This window comes from Enhydra lutris, unplaced genomic scaffold (genome assembly GCF_002288905.1).
Source record: "Enhydra lutris kenyoni isolate GAN:26980312 unplaced genomic scaffold, ASM228890v2 scaffoldscaffold71, whole genome shotgun sequence".
Taxonomy (NCBI): Eukaryota; Metazoa; Chordata; class Mammalia; order Carnivora; family Mustelidae; genus Enhydra; species Enhydra lutris.
Window position 1 is genome coordinate 1,005,368 of NW_019154155.1, and position 14,599 is coordinate 1,019,966.

A 14,599-nucleotide genomic window follows, 5' to 3' on the forward strand; every position below is an offset into this window, starting at 1 on the left:
CTTGGTGACCTTGAGTAGCATGGCTTCAGCCCACTTCTCCAGGTGTTTTCACTTGGTGTTGGTTGGCAGGGATAGCAATATAAACCGTAATGTCCCTGTCAAGGCCACGAGGTCAACATTAGCCTGTCAATGTCCATGTTGGCTTCAGAATGTTAAAGTTAATTGCTCACCCTGCCTCTCCACGCACTGTGAGAATTGGATAAGCCTCACAGTTGGTGTGTGGTAATAAGGTGAGCCAAGTGAAAAGAAACAAAGGAAAAAAAAACCCTTGGCTGTTTATATTTAGCATTGTGAGCAAAGTTCTGTTGTACTGGGTTTATAAATCATAACCTATAAACAAACCCATGAAGTCAAGATTGATTCAGGAGCCCAGGCTCTAGTTCTAGCTCTTCTTTAGGCCATTTACTTAACCTTTCCGAAGAGATGAAAGGGCATGAGACACAATAACAATACATATTATTTAAAAGCACATGTATCAGAAACTGGACTAAGTGCTCTCTCTCTCTCTATATATATATGTATAATCTTATTTCATCTTTGTGAAAACCCATAGCAATAGCTTATCTTCATTATACAGATGAAGAAATTGAGTTTCAGGGGCACCTGGGTGGCTCACTGGGTTAAGCCACTGCCTTCGGCTCAGGTCATGATCTCAGGGTCCTGGGATCAAGCCCCGCATCGGGCTCCTTTCTCAGTGGGGAGCCTGCTTCTCTCTCTGCCTCTGCTTGCCTCTCTGCCTCTTGTGCTCTCTCTCTCTCTGTGTCAAATAAATAAATAAATAAAATTTAAAAAAAAACCCAACATTTATTAAAAAAAAAAGAAAGAAATTGAGTTTCAGACAAAATTAAGAAAACTTTCCGAAAGTTGCAGAATCAGTGGCTGAGCTGAGATTCAGACACAAAGATGTATTTTTTCCCAAGTACATACTGTTAATCACCATTGAGTAGTTCATACATGTAGAGACAGTGGAAAGGTGCATCATTATGCATTGTAAATTAGTCTTTATTGATGTCATTATGACTTTAATTTCATAGCATCAAATACTCACACAAACTCTAGAATCTGTTCCTCCTAGACTCAGTGTTGGATGTCCTTACTCTGAGTAGCCCCAGTAAACCAGTGAGGATTTCTGGGGGTCAAGACTTTGATAATGTATTTATTTTGGGAAACCAAGCTCAAATCCCACTCTATCAGTGAAGATTTCTCTCCTTACTACTTATCGTGGTGAACTCTCATGACCTGGAGATTGCTATAACTACAGCCCACAGGTCTGGAAACCAAGGAAGCCTCATTCCCTGTGATTATCCTAAATATGCTATAATTTCTTATTTAATTTGACATTTAATGCAAGTTACACAGAATGCATTTTAAATTTTCTGAGCATTTGAATTTATTTTAAGCCACAAATCTTAACAGAGCTCTGAATGTGGATTATTTTTCCCCCAAAGTATTATAGATCCAACTGCTAAAACCACTGGGTAACACTTCCAAAAGCCTGAGTGAGGGGCAGGGATATTGTAACCATGAGGGAGTGAGGAAGAGCCAATATAACAATGTGGTCTGAAAATCACTCCTGTGGCCAGTGGGAGCTCAGTTCCTCTGGGAATGTTCCAGATGTTTTCTAGAACTACTTGTTTTGAAGGGTGGGAACCTGCTTTTTGCCACTGGTAAAGGTTTTCCCTTAGCAGGGGTGTGGAGAAGAGGCATGGGGAGCAGAGGGAACAGCAACCATTCTCCCGTATTTCTGGGCAGAGCTTAAATAGGCCAGTGGCCTTCCACTGCTTCAGCTTCTGAGAAGTCTCTGAGGCAGGACACCTACAGACAAAGGTATGCCCATTCCTGTATTTAACAAGTGTTGAATACCTGCAAATTTTCGGGCACACTGCCTGGCACTGGAGATAGAATGTTGAATTAGACTTGGTTCTTGTCCTTGTGGGAATTACAGTCTAGTGAGGTATCACATGCCAGAGTTTATAGGCAAGGAAGTGACTTGAGTATAGGGACCCAAAAGTTGTTCAACGTTCAATCTAATTGGAAAAGAGAGGGTGAGGGGCAAGAAAGACTAAGTAACCAGGGGTTAGGTTATAGAACACTCTTGTTAAGGAGCTTGGGCTCCATTTTGAGGGCAGTCATGTTCTTAAGCGGAGAGTGACATCATAATACTTGTATTTTGGAAAGAAATAAGCACATGGGGTAGGACATAACTAAGGAGGAGGATCTTGTGACAGTGCAGGTGAGAAATGAGTGGGTCAGGGTAGACTTTTGGCAATGGTGGTGGGTGGAGAAGGTATTTAAGAGGAAATTGACAGTTGAATATGGAGAGTGAGTAAGCTGAAGGGTTTTAGTTTGTTTTCTGGCAGCATGATAGATTGTTAAATTATTTCTCAACTTACAGGAAATGTAAGGTGGAATAGGTTTGGGGTGATTTGAATTTGGGTCTCTCTCATGGTTATGATTATCACCTGGTTGTTAGAATGGATGGACTCTCACACTGAGAGGGGTTCAAACAAGAAAAGAAGGGAACCAGACAGAGTTCTGCTGCCCACTGATGTTTTGGAGGTGGACAGAGGAAGAAGATGCCCCCAGGAAGTGACATGGGGATCTAAGAAGAGTCTGTTGGAGCAGTTGACAAGCAGGACATTGACAAGCAGTGATCTTTGTGAGCAGTTTCTGGGGAGTGGTAGTACCCAGATTTCATCAAGCTGAATGGTTAATGAGAGTTGATAAAGCAGAGTCCGCTGGTGTAGATGGTGCTTCCAGGAGGTTTGTCTTTGTATCAGTTCCTTAGAACTGCCGTATCCAGAAGTTTGTGTCAGCTTCTTAGAGCCCAACAAACCAGGTGGCTTAAAACAACAGAATTGTATTTTCACAATTCTGGAGGATACAAGTCTGAGATCAAGGTATCCGTAGAGCCATGCTCCCTCTGAGGTTTTGAGGAGAATCCTCTCTTGCCTTTTCCTAGTTTTTGGCGGTGGCTATCAATTCTTGGTGTTCCCTTGATGGTAGACCCATCACTCTATTCTCTTTGTCCATCATCATGTGGCACTCCTCTTGGTGTGTTTCTGTCTATACACGGCACTTTCTTCTTATAAGGACCCCGATCCTATTGGATCAGGATCCACCTAATGACATCTTCTTAACTCGGCTACATCTACGAAGACCCTATTTCCAAATAAGGGCACATTCTCAGATACCAGGGATCACACAGACATCAACATATCTTTTTGGGGGGGCAGAGTCTAGTCCATAGTAGTCTTTCAAGGGGAGGCTGGGAAGAGCATCCTTAAAGTAAAAGTATAGACTAGAGAATACCAGGAAATGAACTGAGGACAAATTTCTCTGCAGAACAATGGTCAGTCTTTTTAAAATTTATTTATTTTTTTAAATTTTGAGAGAGGATGAGAGAGAGGAGTGGGGGACAGAGGGAGAGGGAGAGAGAGTATCCCAAGCAGTCTCCACACCCAGTGCATAGCCCAATGCGGGGTTTGATCTCACAACCCTGAGATCATGACCTGAGTCTAAATCAAGAGTCAGATGCTTTACCAACTGAGCCACCCAGGTGCCCCAACAATGGCCAGTCTTGACCAGAAAGGTGTAATTTCATTTCATAGTTTGCCATCTAACCCTTCTTTCTGTCTCACCTCAGGCCTCCCAACCCAGACAACCACCACTGTCCTTCAGTGCTTTCCCCTCCTCTTGGTCAGATCTTTAAGATTCACTTCTAAAGATCTGAGGGGCAACTTTGTGTCCTAAGACTGACAGGTTTGTCCAGAACAAGTCCATTGCTGGTTTTCCCTGGAATATGAGAATACTGTGTTCCTATCTTTTCCTGGTCAAACACATAGACAGTATGCCTTGAGAATCCTAAGTTTTAAATAAGTATGAGAGAACTATAAGAAATCTATCATTTTTGCTATTTCCCATGCGTATTTTCAAATTGGAAATTGCCTGGCATCTTGCTATAACTTGGAAGTGCATACTTCCATACAAGGAGGTCACTGCAAAAGTGAAGGGGTAGCACATTAGTTTCTGGCCCACCCTGTCTGACTCCCTCATGGCATCTTCTTCTGGTTCTCCCATCCTCCCCAGTGTTCTTCACTTTCAGCCTGCTCATGGCCTGCAAATAAGGCACATCTGTATACATAATTTATTAGGATGCCAGCAGCTGTGATGGTAATCAGGATGTCAAAGATGAATAAGCCAAGTTTTATCTTAGGGAAGGCAATGTGATAAGCCCTAAGGATATCCCAGTTACTCACTAGGTTATCTTGGAGAAGAGGAGATGATGAGTATGCCTGGAGTCTGGGGCTGGAGAAGGAAGCTCATTCTTTGGGTCAGGTATCCTCTTAAAATACACCTGATTCAGAAAATGAGCACCGTGGTTGGTACTAAACTCCTTGGCTGCTAAAGCATCAAGAGGAACCTGGTCATGAGCAAGACCCTTTGGAAATTGTTATGGATTGAAATACGTCTCCTTAAAAAATTCATATATTGAAGTCCTAATCTCTAGTGCCTCAGAATGTGACTTTTTGGAAACAGGGCCTTTAAAGAGGAAATTAAGTTAAAATGAGGCCTTTAGAGTGGGCCTTAATCTGATATGACTGGTATCTTTATAAGAAGAGATTAGAATCCACAAAAAGCCTCCAGGAATGTGTGTCTACAGAGGAAAGATCACATCAGAACACAGCAAGAAGATGGTCATCTGCAAGGCAAGGAGAGGGGTCTCGGAAGAAGCCTAACCTGCCAGCACCTTGATCTTCTAGTCTCCAGAACTGTGAGAAAATAGATTTATGTCTATATCATGTAGTCATGTAGTCTGTGGCATTTTGTTAGGGCATTCTACCAAACTAATAGGAGAATGGGCACAATTAAGTCTCCTGGTGGACAGTCTAGAAGTGGGCCCTGCTCCATAGTTTCCCTAAACTGTGACCCATCACGTGGTCATAGCACCCTATTGAGAGCTGATAAGGGGCTCCAAGCTGGGTGTGATAGGGAGAAGCAAATCAGGTTGAGCAGATGTACCTCTTCTTCCCCAGTGTATTCAAGGAGCTGCTTTCTGCCACCTGGGCTTATGTTACATTTCATCCAGTTAACATCTTTGCTACAAGTGTTGTTCCATTTTAAAAATACAGGGTTAGGGGAGGGCGGCTAACTCTGTTCCAAGTGCTGATTTCCAAGTACTATCAACTCGTGAGATGTTCTTTTTTCAGATTCATCCAGGGAAGCGAACCTTCTACATTCGAGATGATAATAGTGAATCAGAAGCTGTTTCATGACACATGAAGCACAGACATCACTTCCCCAGCTCATATATTCTTATTTATTTATTTGACCGAAAGAGAGAGAACAAAAGCAGGCAGAACAGCAGGCAGAGGGAGAGGGAGAAGCAGAGTCCTTGCTGAGCAGGGAGCCCAATATGGGGCTCAATCCCAGGATTCTGAAATCATGACCTGAGCTGAAGCCAGATGCTTAATTGACTGAGCCACCCAGGCACCCCCGCCAACTGATATTCCAATAATTTAAATATGGTGGTAAGAAGAAATTAAAAGTGTATATGCACATGTGTGGAATTTACCTGGGAATGGTGAGAAACAGGAAGAGAAGGACGAAAAATAAATCATTTTTTTTTTTTAGAAGGACCGCAAAAATTCTCTTGTCTACATGTGACAGACAGTCTTACAGAGTAATCCATCTTTGGATGTCTCTCTCTCATGAGCAGTTTTTCTTCATCTCCTGTCAGCATTTCCACAGTCCTCACTCGCTCATATAGTTCATGTTTGTCCCCTCCCCCACCAGCCATCTTCTCTATTTTGAATATATTTCCTTGGAAAACTATACAATAATATTTACTTTGTATAAGTTTTAAAATTTTACGTAAAGGATATTGTACTATAAATCTCATTCTGCGAACTTTCATAAAATGCTAGGTCTTCAGGATCTAGTCATGTTATTTTATATGTCATCCTTCTTTTTTTATTTTTATTTTTATTTTTTTATATGACATCCTTCTGATTGGTGCAGTCACATACCATAGCTCATCTTTTCCTCTACTCATACTTACTTAGGTTATTCCCAACTCTTCCTGCTTTTATGAACTTGTACACAGCTTCTATGAACCTGCCCTGTAGTGGTGGTTTTTTTGTTTTGTTTTGTTTTTTAGTTTTTCTGTATATATGTCCTAGAGTAGATGCCAGAGGTTTCAGGCTTATGTATTTCATTTCACTAAGTCATCCTGGATTGTTCTCAGGAATGGTTGTACCAGTGTAATTTCTAATGTGGTAAATACTAGCAATAGATATAAGCTACATAAACAAAAGTTCCTTAGGTTCTTTGATCATTTTAAGAATCTGAAGAATCCTGAGACCCTACATTTTGAGAGCCAGTGACTTAGTCTACAACAGTATTGGTGAAAATCATCAATTATCAAATCTACGTTAAATTCATGTATCCAGTGAGGTACTGTCTTATCTTTAAGTGTTCACCTATTAGGAAGGCATGTTCCCTCCTTTTTTTTCACCATTTGGAGGAAAAGCGAATTAATTCCGAGCATGGAAGGTCTCTTTTATCCTTCTAGGATGAATTGAAAGGAGGGAAGTACTTCAGAGAGCAAGGAAAGCAGGCTGGGAGAGTGTGGAAGGACAGCCCTGTCCCACGAGCATGGGGTGAGGGCGGTGTTGAGCCCTCCACTCTCAGAACTTCCAGTGGCAAGCTGGGAAGGTTTCTGCTGATTCCGGGCCAGGACCAGGGGCCACCGTCCGGATTAGGGCTGTTGGTGCTGGGTGAAGACATTCAGGATATTAACCAGAACGGGTCAGTTTTCCAGTCAAAATTGTTGTCCCCAGCCTGACTGGTGAGTAACTAGGAAACCCTCTGTTTCAGTGTGTGGTCCCTTTAAGAGCAGCTGCAACTGTTCCAGTAACTGAACTTGGTCCATTCTGGGAGTCCCAGGCTCGCCCAGGAGCCAGTCATTCCCTTTCATTCCAGGGCCTGGCCCTTGAAATTTTGCGGAACAGGTGTCAAGAGGCTGGAATCAGTGCCCTGTACCCTAAATGGCCAGAAAAATAATAAACCGAGACGACAGATTCATATTCACTTACCCACTGCTTAAAAACATTCTAGTAGTTTGGACTGTTACTGTTTGGCAGTTGCCAGCACAGTCACTCTTGTGATGTGTGTCTGTGCATGTATATAAAATTCAACAAACATGCATATGTTCACCATACAGAATAAACCTACATATATATATATATACACACACACACATATATATATTTATAAACTATATATATATGTATATAGTTATTTTTTGGTTTTATGCTTTTAAATGTTTATTTTTAAATTTTTATTTAATTTAAATTGAATTGATTAATTAATTTTTAAAGAAATCATTCGAGATAAGGCAAAGCAAAAATCACCTTTAATGTTACCTCCATGCTCAATCCCTGTCTCCCTCCCTTGGCCCCTGTTCCAGGCACTTACTATTCTGAGTGTGTTGTGAATGATTTCAGTCATTTAAAAATACATTTACATACCTACATTTACAAATACAATTATATTTACAAATACAGATCCATAAGCAAGACAGAATATTGTACTTACGTTTCTGAAAAGTTTACATAAATGATTTAGTAGAGTACATATGTCTATCATTTTCACATCACTCTTAGATTTCTCAGCTCTATCTACCATATCAATCATCTATCATCTGTTGATAGTCACTCTTTTAAACATCTCCACAATATTTCATCACATGATTAAGACTTTTTTTTTTTTTAACATTTTGTTTATTTATTTGACAGAGCAAGCAAGCGGGAGAGACAGAAGCACACGCAGGGGGAATGGCCAGCCACAGAAGCAGGCTCCCTGCTGAGCAAGGAGCCTGTTGTGGGGCTCGATGCCAGGACCCTGGGATCATGACCTGAGCCAAAGGCAGCCACTTAACTGTCTGGGCCACCTAGGCGCCCAAGATGGGTTTTATTTACCTGTTCCTCTATTGACAAGTTTTTCCTTTTATTTTCACTGTTGCAAACAGAGCTGAAATGCATATGCTTGTTCACACCTCCTTGGACACACGTATGAGATTTTTTAAAGCCATAATTAGGAGTGGAAATACCGTAGTCCCCTCTTAACCCCAGTTTTGCTCTCCAAGGTTTCAGTCGTTCCGGGGGTCACCCGCAGCCCAGAAGCAAACGATCCTCCTTCCGGTGTCTGGTCAGCAGGTCAATAGTAGCCTAACACTAGGTCACAGTGCCCATGTCATTGACCTTGCTTTGTCTCCTCACACAAACATTTTATCACCTCCCATTATCCCAAGAAGAAGGTGAGCTACAATACTACCAGATATTTTGAGAGAGAGAGACCATATTCACATAACTTTCGTTATGGTATATTGTTGTAACTGGCCTATCTTATTATTATTGCTGTTATTCTCTTACCATGCCTAATTTATAACTCGACCTTCATCATAATTGTGTATGAATAGGAAATAACATAGCGTTTATAAGTTTCAGTACTCTCTGTGGTTTCAGGCATCTGCTGGGGGTCTTGGAATGTACCACCCATGGATAAGGAGTGACTACTGTACTGGATTGTGGGACACCTGCAGCTTAAACTTACTCTTTAAAATGCTTATAGTAATTTATGCTTCCGCCTGTCCTCTGCTGGCTTCCCATCCCCCATGTCCTCACCAACACTTGGCATTGTCACACTCTTGAGATTTTAGCTTTAGCCTGATTGAACTTGAGCATATCTTAGTATGTTTATGGGCCAAATTAATCACCAATCATATATTTTGCTCATGTTTTTATATTTTTTTACTGATTTGTAGGACTTCTTAAAATCATCTGGGTAGAAAACCTATGTCAGTTACATATAGTAAAATATACCCTAGAGGTATGGGGTTTGTTTTTAAATCTTATTTCATTTTGCAATGTACTAAAGATTCGTTGTTGTCATGAAGTGAGTCGGATTAATTAGTATTTTCCTTTATGGTTTGTGCTTTTGACCATTTTTGCAGTAATCTTTCCCATACCGTGATATCATACAGATTCAATTAATATTTTCTTTTAAATATTTGAAATTCTGCTTTTCATGCTTAGACATTTAGCCTATCTAAAATGTATTTTTGTGAGTAGCGTAAGTTAGAGATATAATTTCCTCCCCCATATCACTAACCAGTTAGTCCAGTGTCATTTTCAGAATGGTCTATTCTTTTCCTGAAGACTTTAAATGCCACTCATTACTCTCCAGGCCTCTGTATGTATATATGCTCAACTTTCCTTTGCTTATTTTGTTCCTAGTCACTGTTTAATTGTAATAGTTTTATAATATCTGTTGCCTATTATCTTATTGAGGTCAGAGACACAGAAAATCTACCATTCAAACAATTTTTAGGTTAATAAATCAGTAGCATAATGTACATTTACAAAATTGTGTAAATATCCCCACTCTATATTTTAGGAACTTTTTCATCATCCTAGATGAAAAACCCATACCCATTAAATTCTCCTTTTTCCCTTTCTGCCAGCCCCTGATAACCTCCATTCTGTTTTTACTGTTTCAGTGAATTTGACTACTCTAGTTACCTCATATAAGTAGAATCATAATATTAGTCCTTTTGTGTTTGCCTTATTTCACTTACCATAACGTTTACAAGTTTCATCCATGTAAGATGTATCAAATTTCATTCTTTTTTAAGGCTGAGTAATATTTCCTTATATGTATATATCACATTTTTAAAAAATCAGGTTATTTGTCGATGGACATTTGGGTTATTTGTGCATTTTGGCTACTGTAAATAATACTGCTGTGAACACTGGTGTGCAAGTTTCTTTTTGAGTCCCTGCTTTTAATTTTTGGGGAGAAAATCGAGAAAAGTCAAGAAATAGAATTCCCAGATTATATGGTAATTCTATGTTTAACTTTTTTTTTTCTTTAAGTAAGTCTCTGCCCAGCATGGAGCCCAACACAGGGCTTGAACTCACAACCCTGAGATCAACACCTGAGCTGAGATCAAGAGTTGGACTGAGCCACCCAGTCATCCCTCTATGTTTAACTTTTTTTTTTTAAAGATATACTTGACATACAACATTAGTTTCAGGTGTACAGCATAGTGATTGAATATTTGTATATATTGTGAAGTGATCACCACAAGTCTAGTAAGCATCTGTCATCACACAGAGTTGCAAAATTTTTTATTGTGATAGGAAGTTGTTAAGCAACTTTCAAATATGCAATACAGTATGATTAACTATAGTCACCATGCTGTATGTTATATCCTCAGGATTTATTTATTTTGTAACCAAAAGTTTGTACCTTTTGACCTTCTTTAAAATTTTGCACACTCCCCATCCCTACCTCTGGCAGTCACCAATCTGTTCCCTGGATCTATGAGCTTGTTCTTTTGTTTGTTTTGATTCCCACATGTAAGTGAGATCATAAGGTATTTGTCTTTTTCTGCTCTAATTCAGTTAGCATAGTGTCCTCGTGGTCCATCCATGTTGTTGCCGATGGCAAGATTTTCCTCTTTTTTATGGCTAAATAATTAATTATATATATATATACACGCACACACACACACACATATATATATATACACACATTCATTTTCTCTCTCTCTATATATATAGAGAGAAAATGAATAATAAAGAAAACATGGTATGTATATATATATACAACACATATATATAAAGAAAACATGGTATGTTTTCTATATATATATATACCATGTTTTCTTTATTATTTTTTGTTTTCTTTATTATGTTTTCTTTATTATTCATATATATGAATAATATCTATATCTATCCATCTATCTATATATATATATACACCATGTTTTCTTTATTATTCATTCACCAGTGGACACTTCGGTTGTTTCCATATATTGACTATCGTAAATAATGCTGCAATGAATATCTTTTAAAGTTAGTGTTTTCACTTCCTGATTGGTACATAGGCCTTCAGGTGGCAGTTTTTCACGTATACATGAAGTTTTTCACGTATACAGGCAGGACCCTGAATGTAAGCCCCACTGGCTAGCAGAACCAGGTAGTCTAGAGGAGTCCCCTGGGTAGCAGCTGCAAAGACGGTACCAGCCTCTGAGGTCTTCGGAGAGGATTCCAGTTAGCTGTTACACGTGTGCTTGATTAGAAGCCTGCCCCTCGGGCTGCAGCTCTGAAGCCATTAGGCCTGTTTTACAGAAAGACAGCTGCCGCTCTGCTGTGCCCTGAGAGGCATAGCTGGTTAAGAACTTTCTCTGTTGGTTACGTTCTTAAGGGACCCATGAGTATAAATCCTGCTGCTTAAGAGCCAGGCAACCTAGAGGTGATCCCTGGGCAGCAGTTAGAAAAATCAGGGTGCCCAGACGAGGGGCCAGCTCGTTTCTGGGAGATATTGGCAACCCAGAATGAGGTAGAGGGCAAGCACACAGCAAGCATCCACCGGCATCCATCCCTAGAGAATACGTCAACAGACCTTAGTATGCCAAATCAGTAGCCCGCCCCTCAGGCGGAAGCTCTAGGACCAGCTAAAAGGCCTCTTCCACAGAAAGACTGGGGCTGTGGGGGGAGGGGCTGGTTTTAGTCCGCTGTCTGTGACCTGCCTTGGGGGTCGTGCTAGCCAAGAACCAGCTCTGTGACTGGTGCAGTCCCGTCCCATGAGACCCAGGAAGGTAAACCCCACTGGGAACCAGAGCCAGCAAAGCAAGCAGCATCCCCTGAGTGGCAGCCATGAAAAATGGGGCACCACTGAGTCTAGAAGCTCCCCTCTGGGAGACACTGGTGCTCTGGAGGGTGGCAGAGTATAGACAGTGCCTAACCTCCCAGGTCTCTGGAGAGGATGACTGTGGGCCTTTGGATGTGTATTTGGTTGGAAGCCTGCCCCTCAGGTGACACCTGTGGGGAGAAATTAATTGGCTTGGTTCACAGAGAGTCTGGGCTCTGCCCTGTAGACGGGGTGGAGGCTGGGTAAAAACTATTTCTCCGTTGCTTACAGTCCAGTGGGACTCAGGAGCCTAAGTCCTGTCAGCTGCAAAATAAGGTCACCGATGGGGGTACAAGCTCCACTCCAGGAGATACCAGAGGGTTGGAGGGAGGCAAAGGGGTGTGCAAAGATGGTGCCCTCAGGCCTTTGTGTTAGGAGAGAATTTCCACAGACCCCTAGTTGTGCATTAATGCAGATGCTAGCCCCTCAGGCTAGTGCTTTAACATGACTTTTTAACAAAAGTCTAGGTAGGCACTTTTCAGGTGGCTGCCTCTTGGCTTGGTCCTGGGGTAGGTGTATTTGCAATTGTGAACCCTTTAAGAACAACTCAGTTCACCATAGTCTTGTGAGTCTTGTGGATGCAAGCCACATTAGATGTTTTGGGAGCTCATTTCTAAGATGCAGGAAAAAGTCAGGATGCCACATGTGGGGTTCAAACACTTCACTCTTCAGGGAGAAGCTCAGGGTTCTGATTTCCTCCTGATTGTGTGTTGCCACACCTCTGGTAGGGTTCACAGTGAGATAGTATCAGCCTCTCCTACCACTCTGATGTGGGTTGTTGTCATTCACTTTATGTGTAGAAGTTGCTCAGCTAGTTCTTAGCCTCCCCTTTCCCACCCTGGATGTTGTTATATATGCAGCTCTAGATTCAGTGTGTATTTTGGTTTCCCTAGAGACTCCTTCTTATTTTTTTCCCTTTATATAGCCATAGTTCACTAAAATTCAGAGTGTTTTACCTACATAAAAATACCTGGTTATTACATAGAAAGGTAAATATGGATTAAACATATATACATTTCCATTACAAGACAACATGACATTAAAGCAAGATGTGAGGGGTCACCTGAATACCACACTTGGTCAAGCATCTGACTTTGGCTCAGGTCATGATCCCAAGGTCCTGGGATCGAGCCTCACATCAGGCTCCATGCTCAGAGGGGAGTCTACTTCTCTCCCTCTCCCTTTGCCCCTCCCCCTGCTCATGTTCACCCGTTCTCTCCCTCTTTCTCTCTCTCAACTAAATAAATAAAATATTTTTAAAAATAAAATAAACCAAGATGTGAAATTAAGATGATGTAAGACTAGTTTTAATTTACCCACTATGGTTGAAATTTGTTTTTTCTTATTGGTTTATGAAGATAGATTTACTTTCAAGTATGCCTTGGCTGTGCATGGCCCCGGACAAGTCTTGTCTCTCTTTCTTATGCAGTAGTTCTGCTCTTAGCCATGTGCCAGAACCCATTAATGGAGAGCACAGCAGTAATGGTTTACCTCTGAATCACAGAACTGGAGACCAAGTCCTCACTGAATGAGCAGGGACTGAGTTATCTCCTTCTTCTCCTGTAGTCTGCCTCAGAAGTTGCCCTTCAGGGTGACAGCTGAACCTGCTGAGGTTGGCATGTCACACCAAGTCCACCATCTTCTTGCTGTCTCTCTCTCAAGCATTCTCCTTTTGCCTTATCCCAGTGCTCAGCTTTCTTTTCCCTGAATGCTCACATGAAATCTAAACCTTCCCAAACCCCACATCTTCCACTGTTACATTTCTAAGTAGCAAAGTTTCAAAACACAGCTGTTTCTCAAGTTTTTTTTCTAAATTAACACATAATGTATTATTTGCCCTAGGGGTACAGCTTTGTGAATCACCAGGCTTACACATTTCACAGCACTCACCATAGCACATACCCTCCCCAATGTCCATAACCCAGCCACCCTCTCCCTAACCCCCAACCCCCAGCAACCCTTCGTTTTGTGAGATTAAGACTGTCTTATGGTTTGTCTCCCTCCCGATCCCAACTTGTTTCATTTCTTCCCTCCCTACCCCCCATGACCCCTCACCCTGTCTCTCAGAGTCCTCATATCAGAGAGATCATATGCTAATTGTCTTTCTCTGTTTGACTTATTTTGCTCAGCAATACCCTCTAGTTCCATCCATGTCATTGCAAATGGCAAGATTTCATTTCTTTTAATGGCTGCATAGTATTCCATTGTATATATATATACCACCTCTTCTTTATCCATTCATCTGTTGATGGACATCTAGGTTCTTTCCATAGTTTGGTTATTGCGGACATTGCTGCTATAAACATTCAGGCGCATGTGTCCCTACAATGTGATCACTACATTTGTACCTTTGGGGTAAATACCCAGTAGTGCAATTGCTGGTCATAGGGTAGCTCTATTTTCAACTTTTTGAGGAACCTCCATGGTGTTTTCCAGAATGGCTTCACCAGCTTGCATTCCTACCAACAATGTAGGAGGGTTCCCCTTTCTCTGCATCCTCACCAACATCTGTCATTCTCTGACTTGTTAATTTTAGCCATTCTGACTGGTGTGAGGTGGTATCTCATGGTGGTTTTGATTTGTATTTCCTTGATGCTGAGTGATGTGGAGCCCTTTTTCACGTGTCTGTTGGCCATCTGGATGTCTTTGCAGAAATGTTTGTTCATGTCTTCTACCCATTTCGTGATTGGATTATTTGTTCTTTGGGTGTTGAGTTTGATAAATTCTTACAGATTTTAGACACTAGCCCTTTATCTGATATCTCGTTTGCACATATCTTCTCCCATTCTGTCAGTTGTCTTTTGGTTTTGTTAACTGTTTCCTTTGCTGTGCAAAAGCT

General features: G+C 41.2%; 1 protein-coding gene across 1 annotated transcript in view; it reads left to right on the plus strand.

The window, feature by feature from the left end:
- The first annotated feature begins 2,713 nt into the window (after positions 1-2,713).
- The window catches only part of LOC111159894 (phospholipid-transporting ATPase IB-like), a 197,253-nt gene continuing 185,367 nt past the window's right edge, over positions 2,714-14,599 (plus strand). The window contains exons 1-4 of the mRNA XM_022522564.1: positions 2,714-2,763; positions 4,263-4,338; positions 6,575-6,810; positions 8,150-8,320. Of these exons, the coding sequence (XP_022378272.1) occupies positions 2,714-2,763; positions 4,263-4,338; positions 6,575-6,810; positions 8,150-8,320 (533 nt within the window). The remainder of the gene's footprint in view (positions 2,764-4,262; positions 4,339-6,574; positions 6,811-8,149; positions 8,321-14,599) is intronic.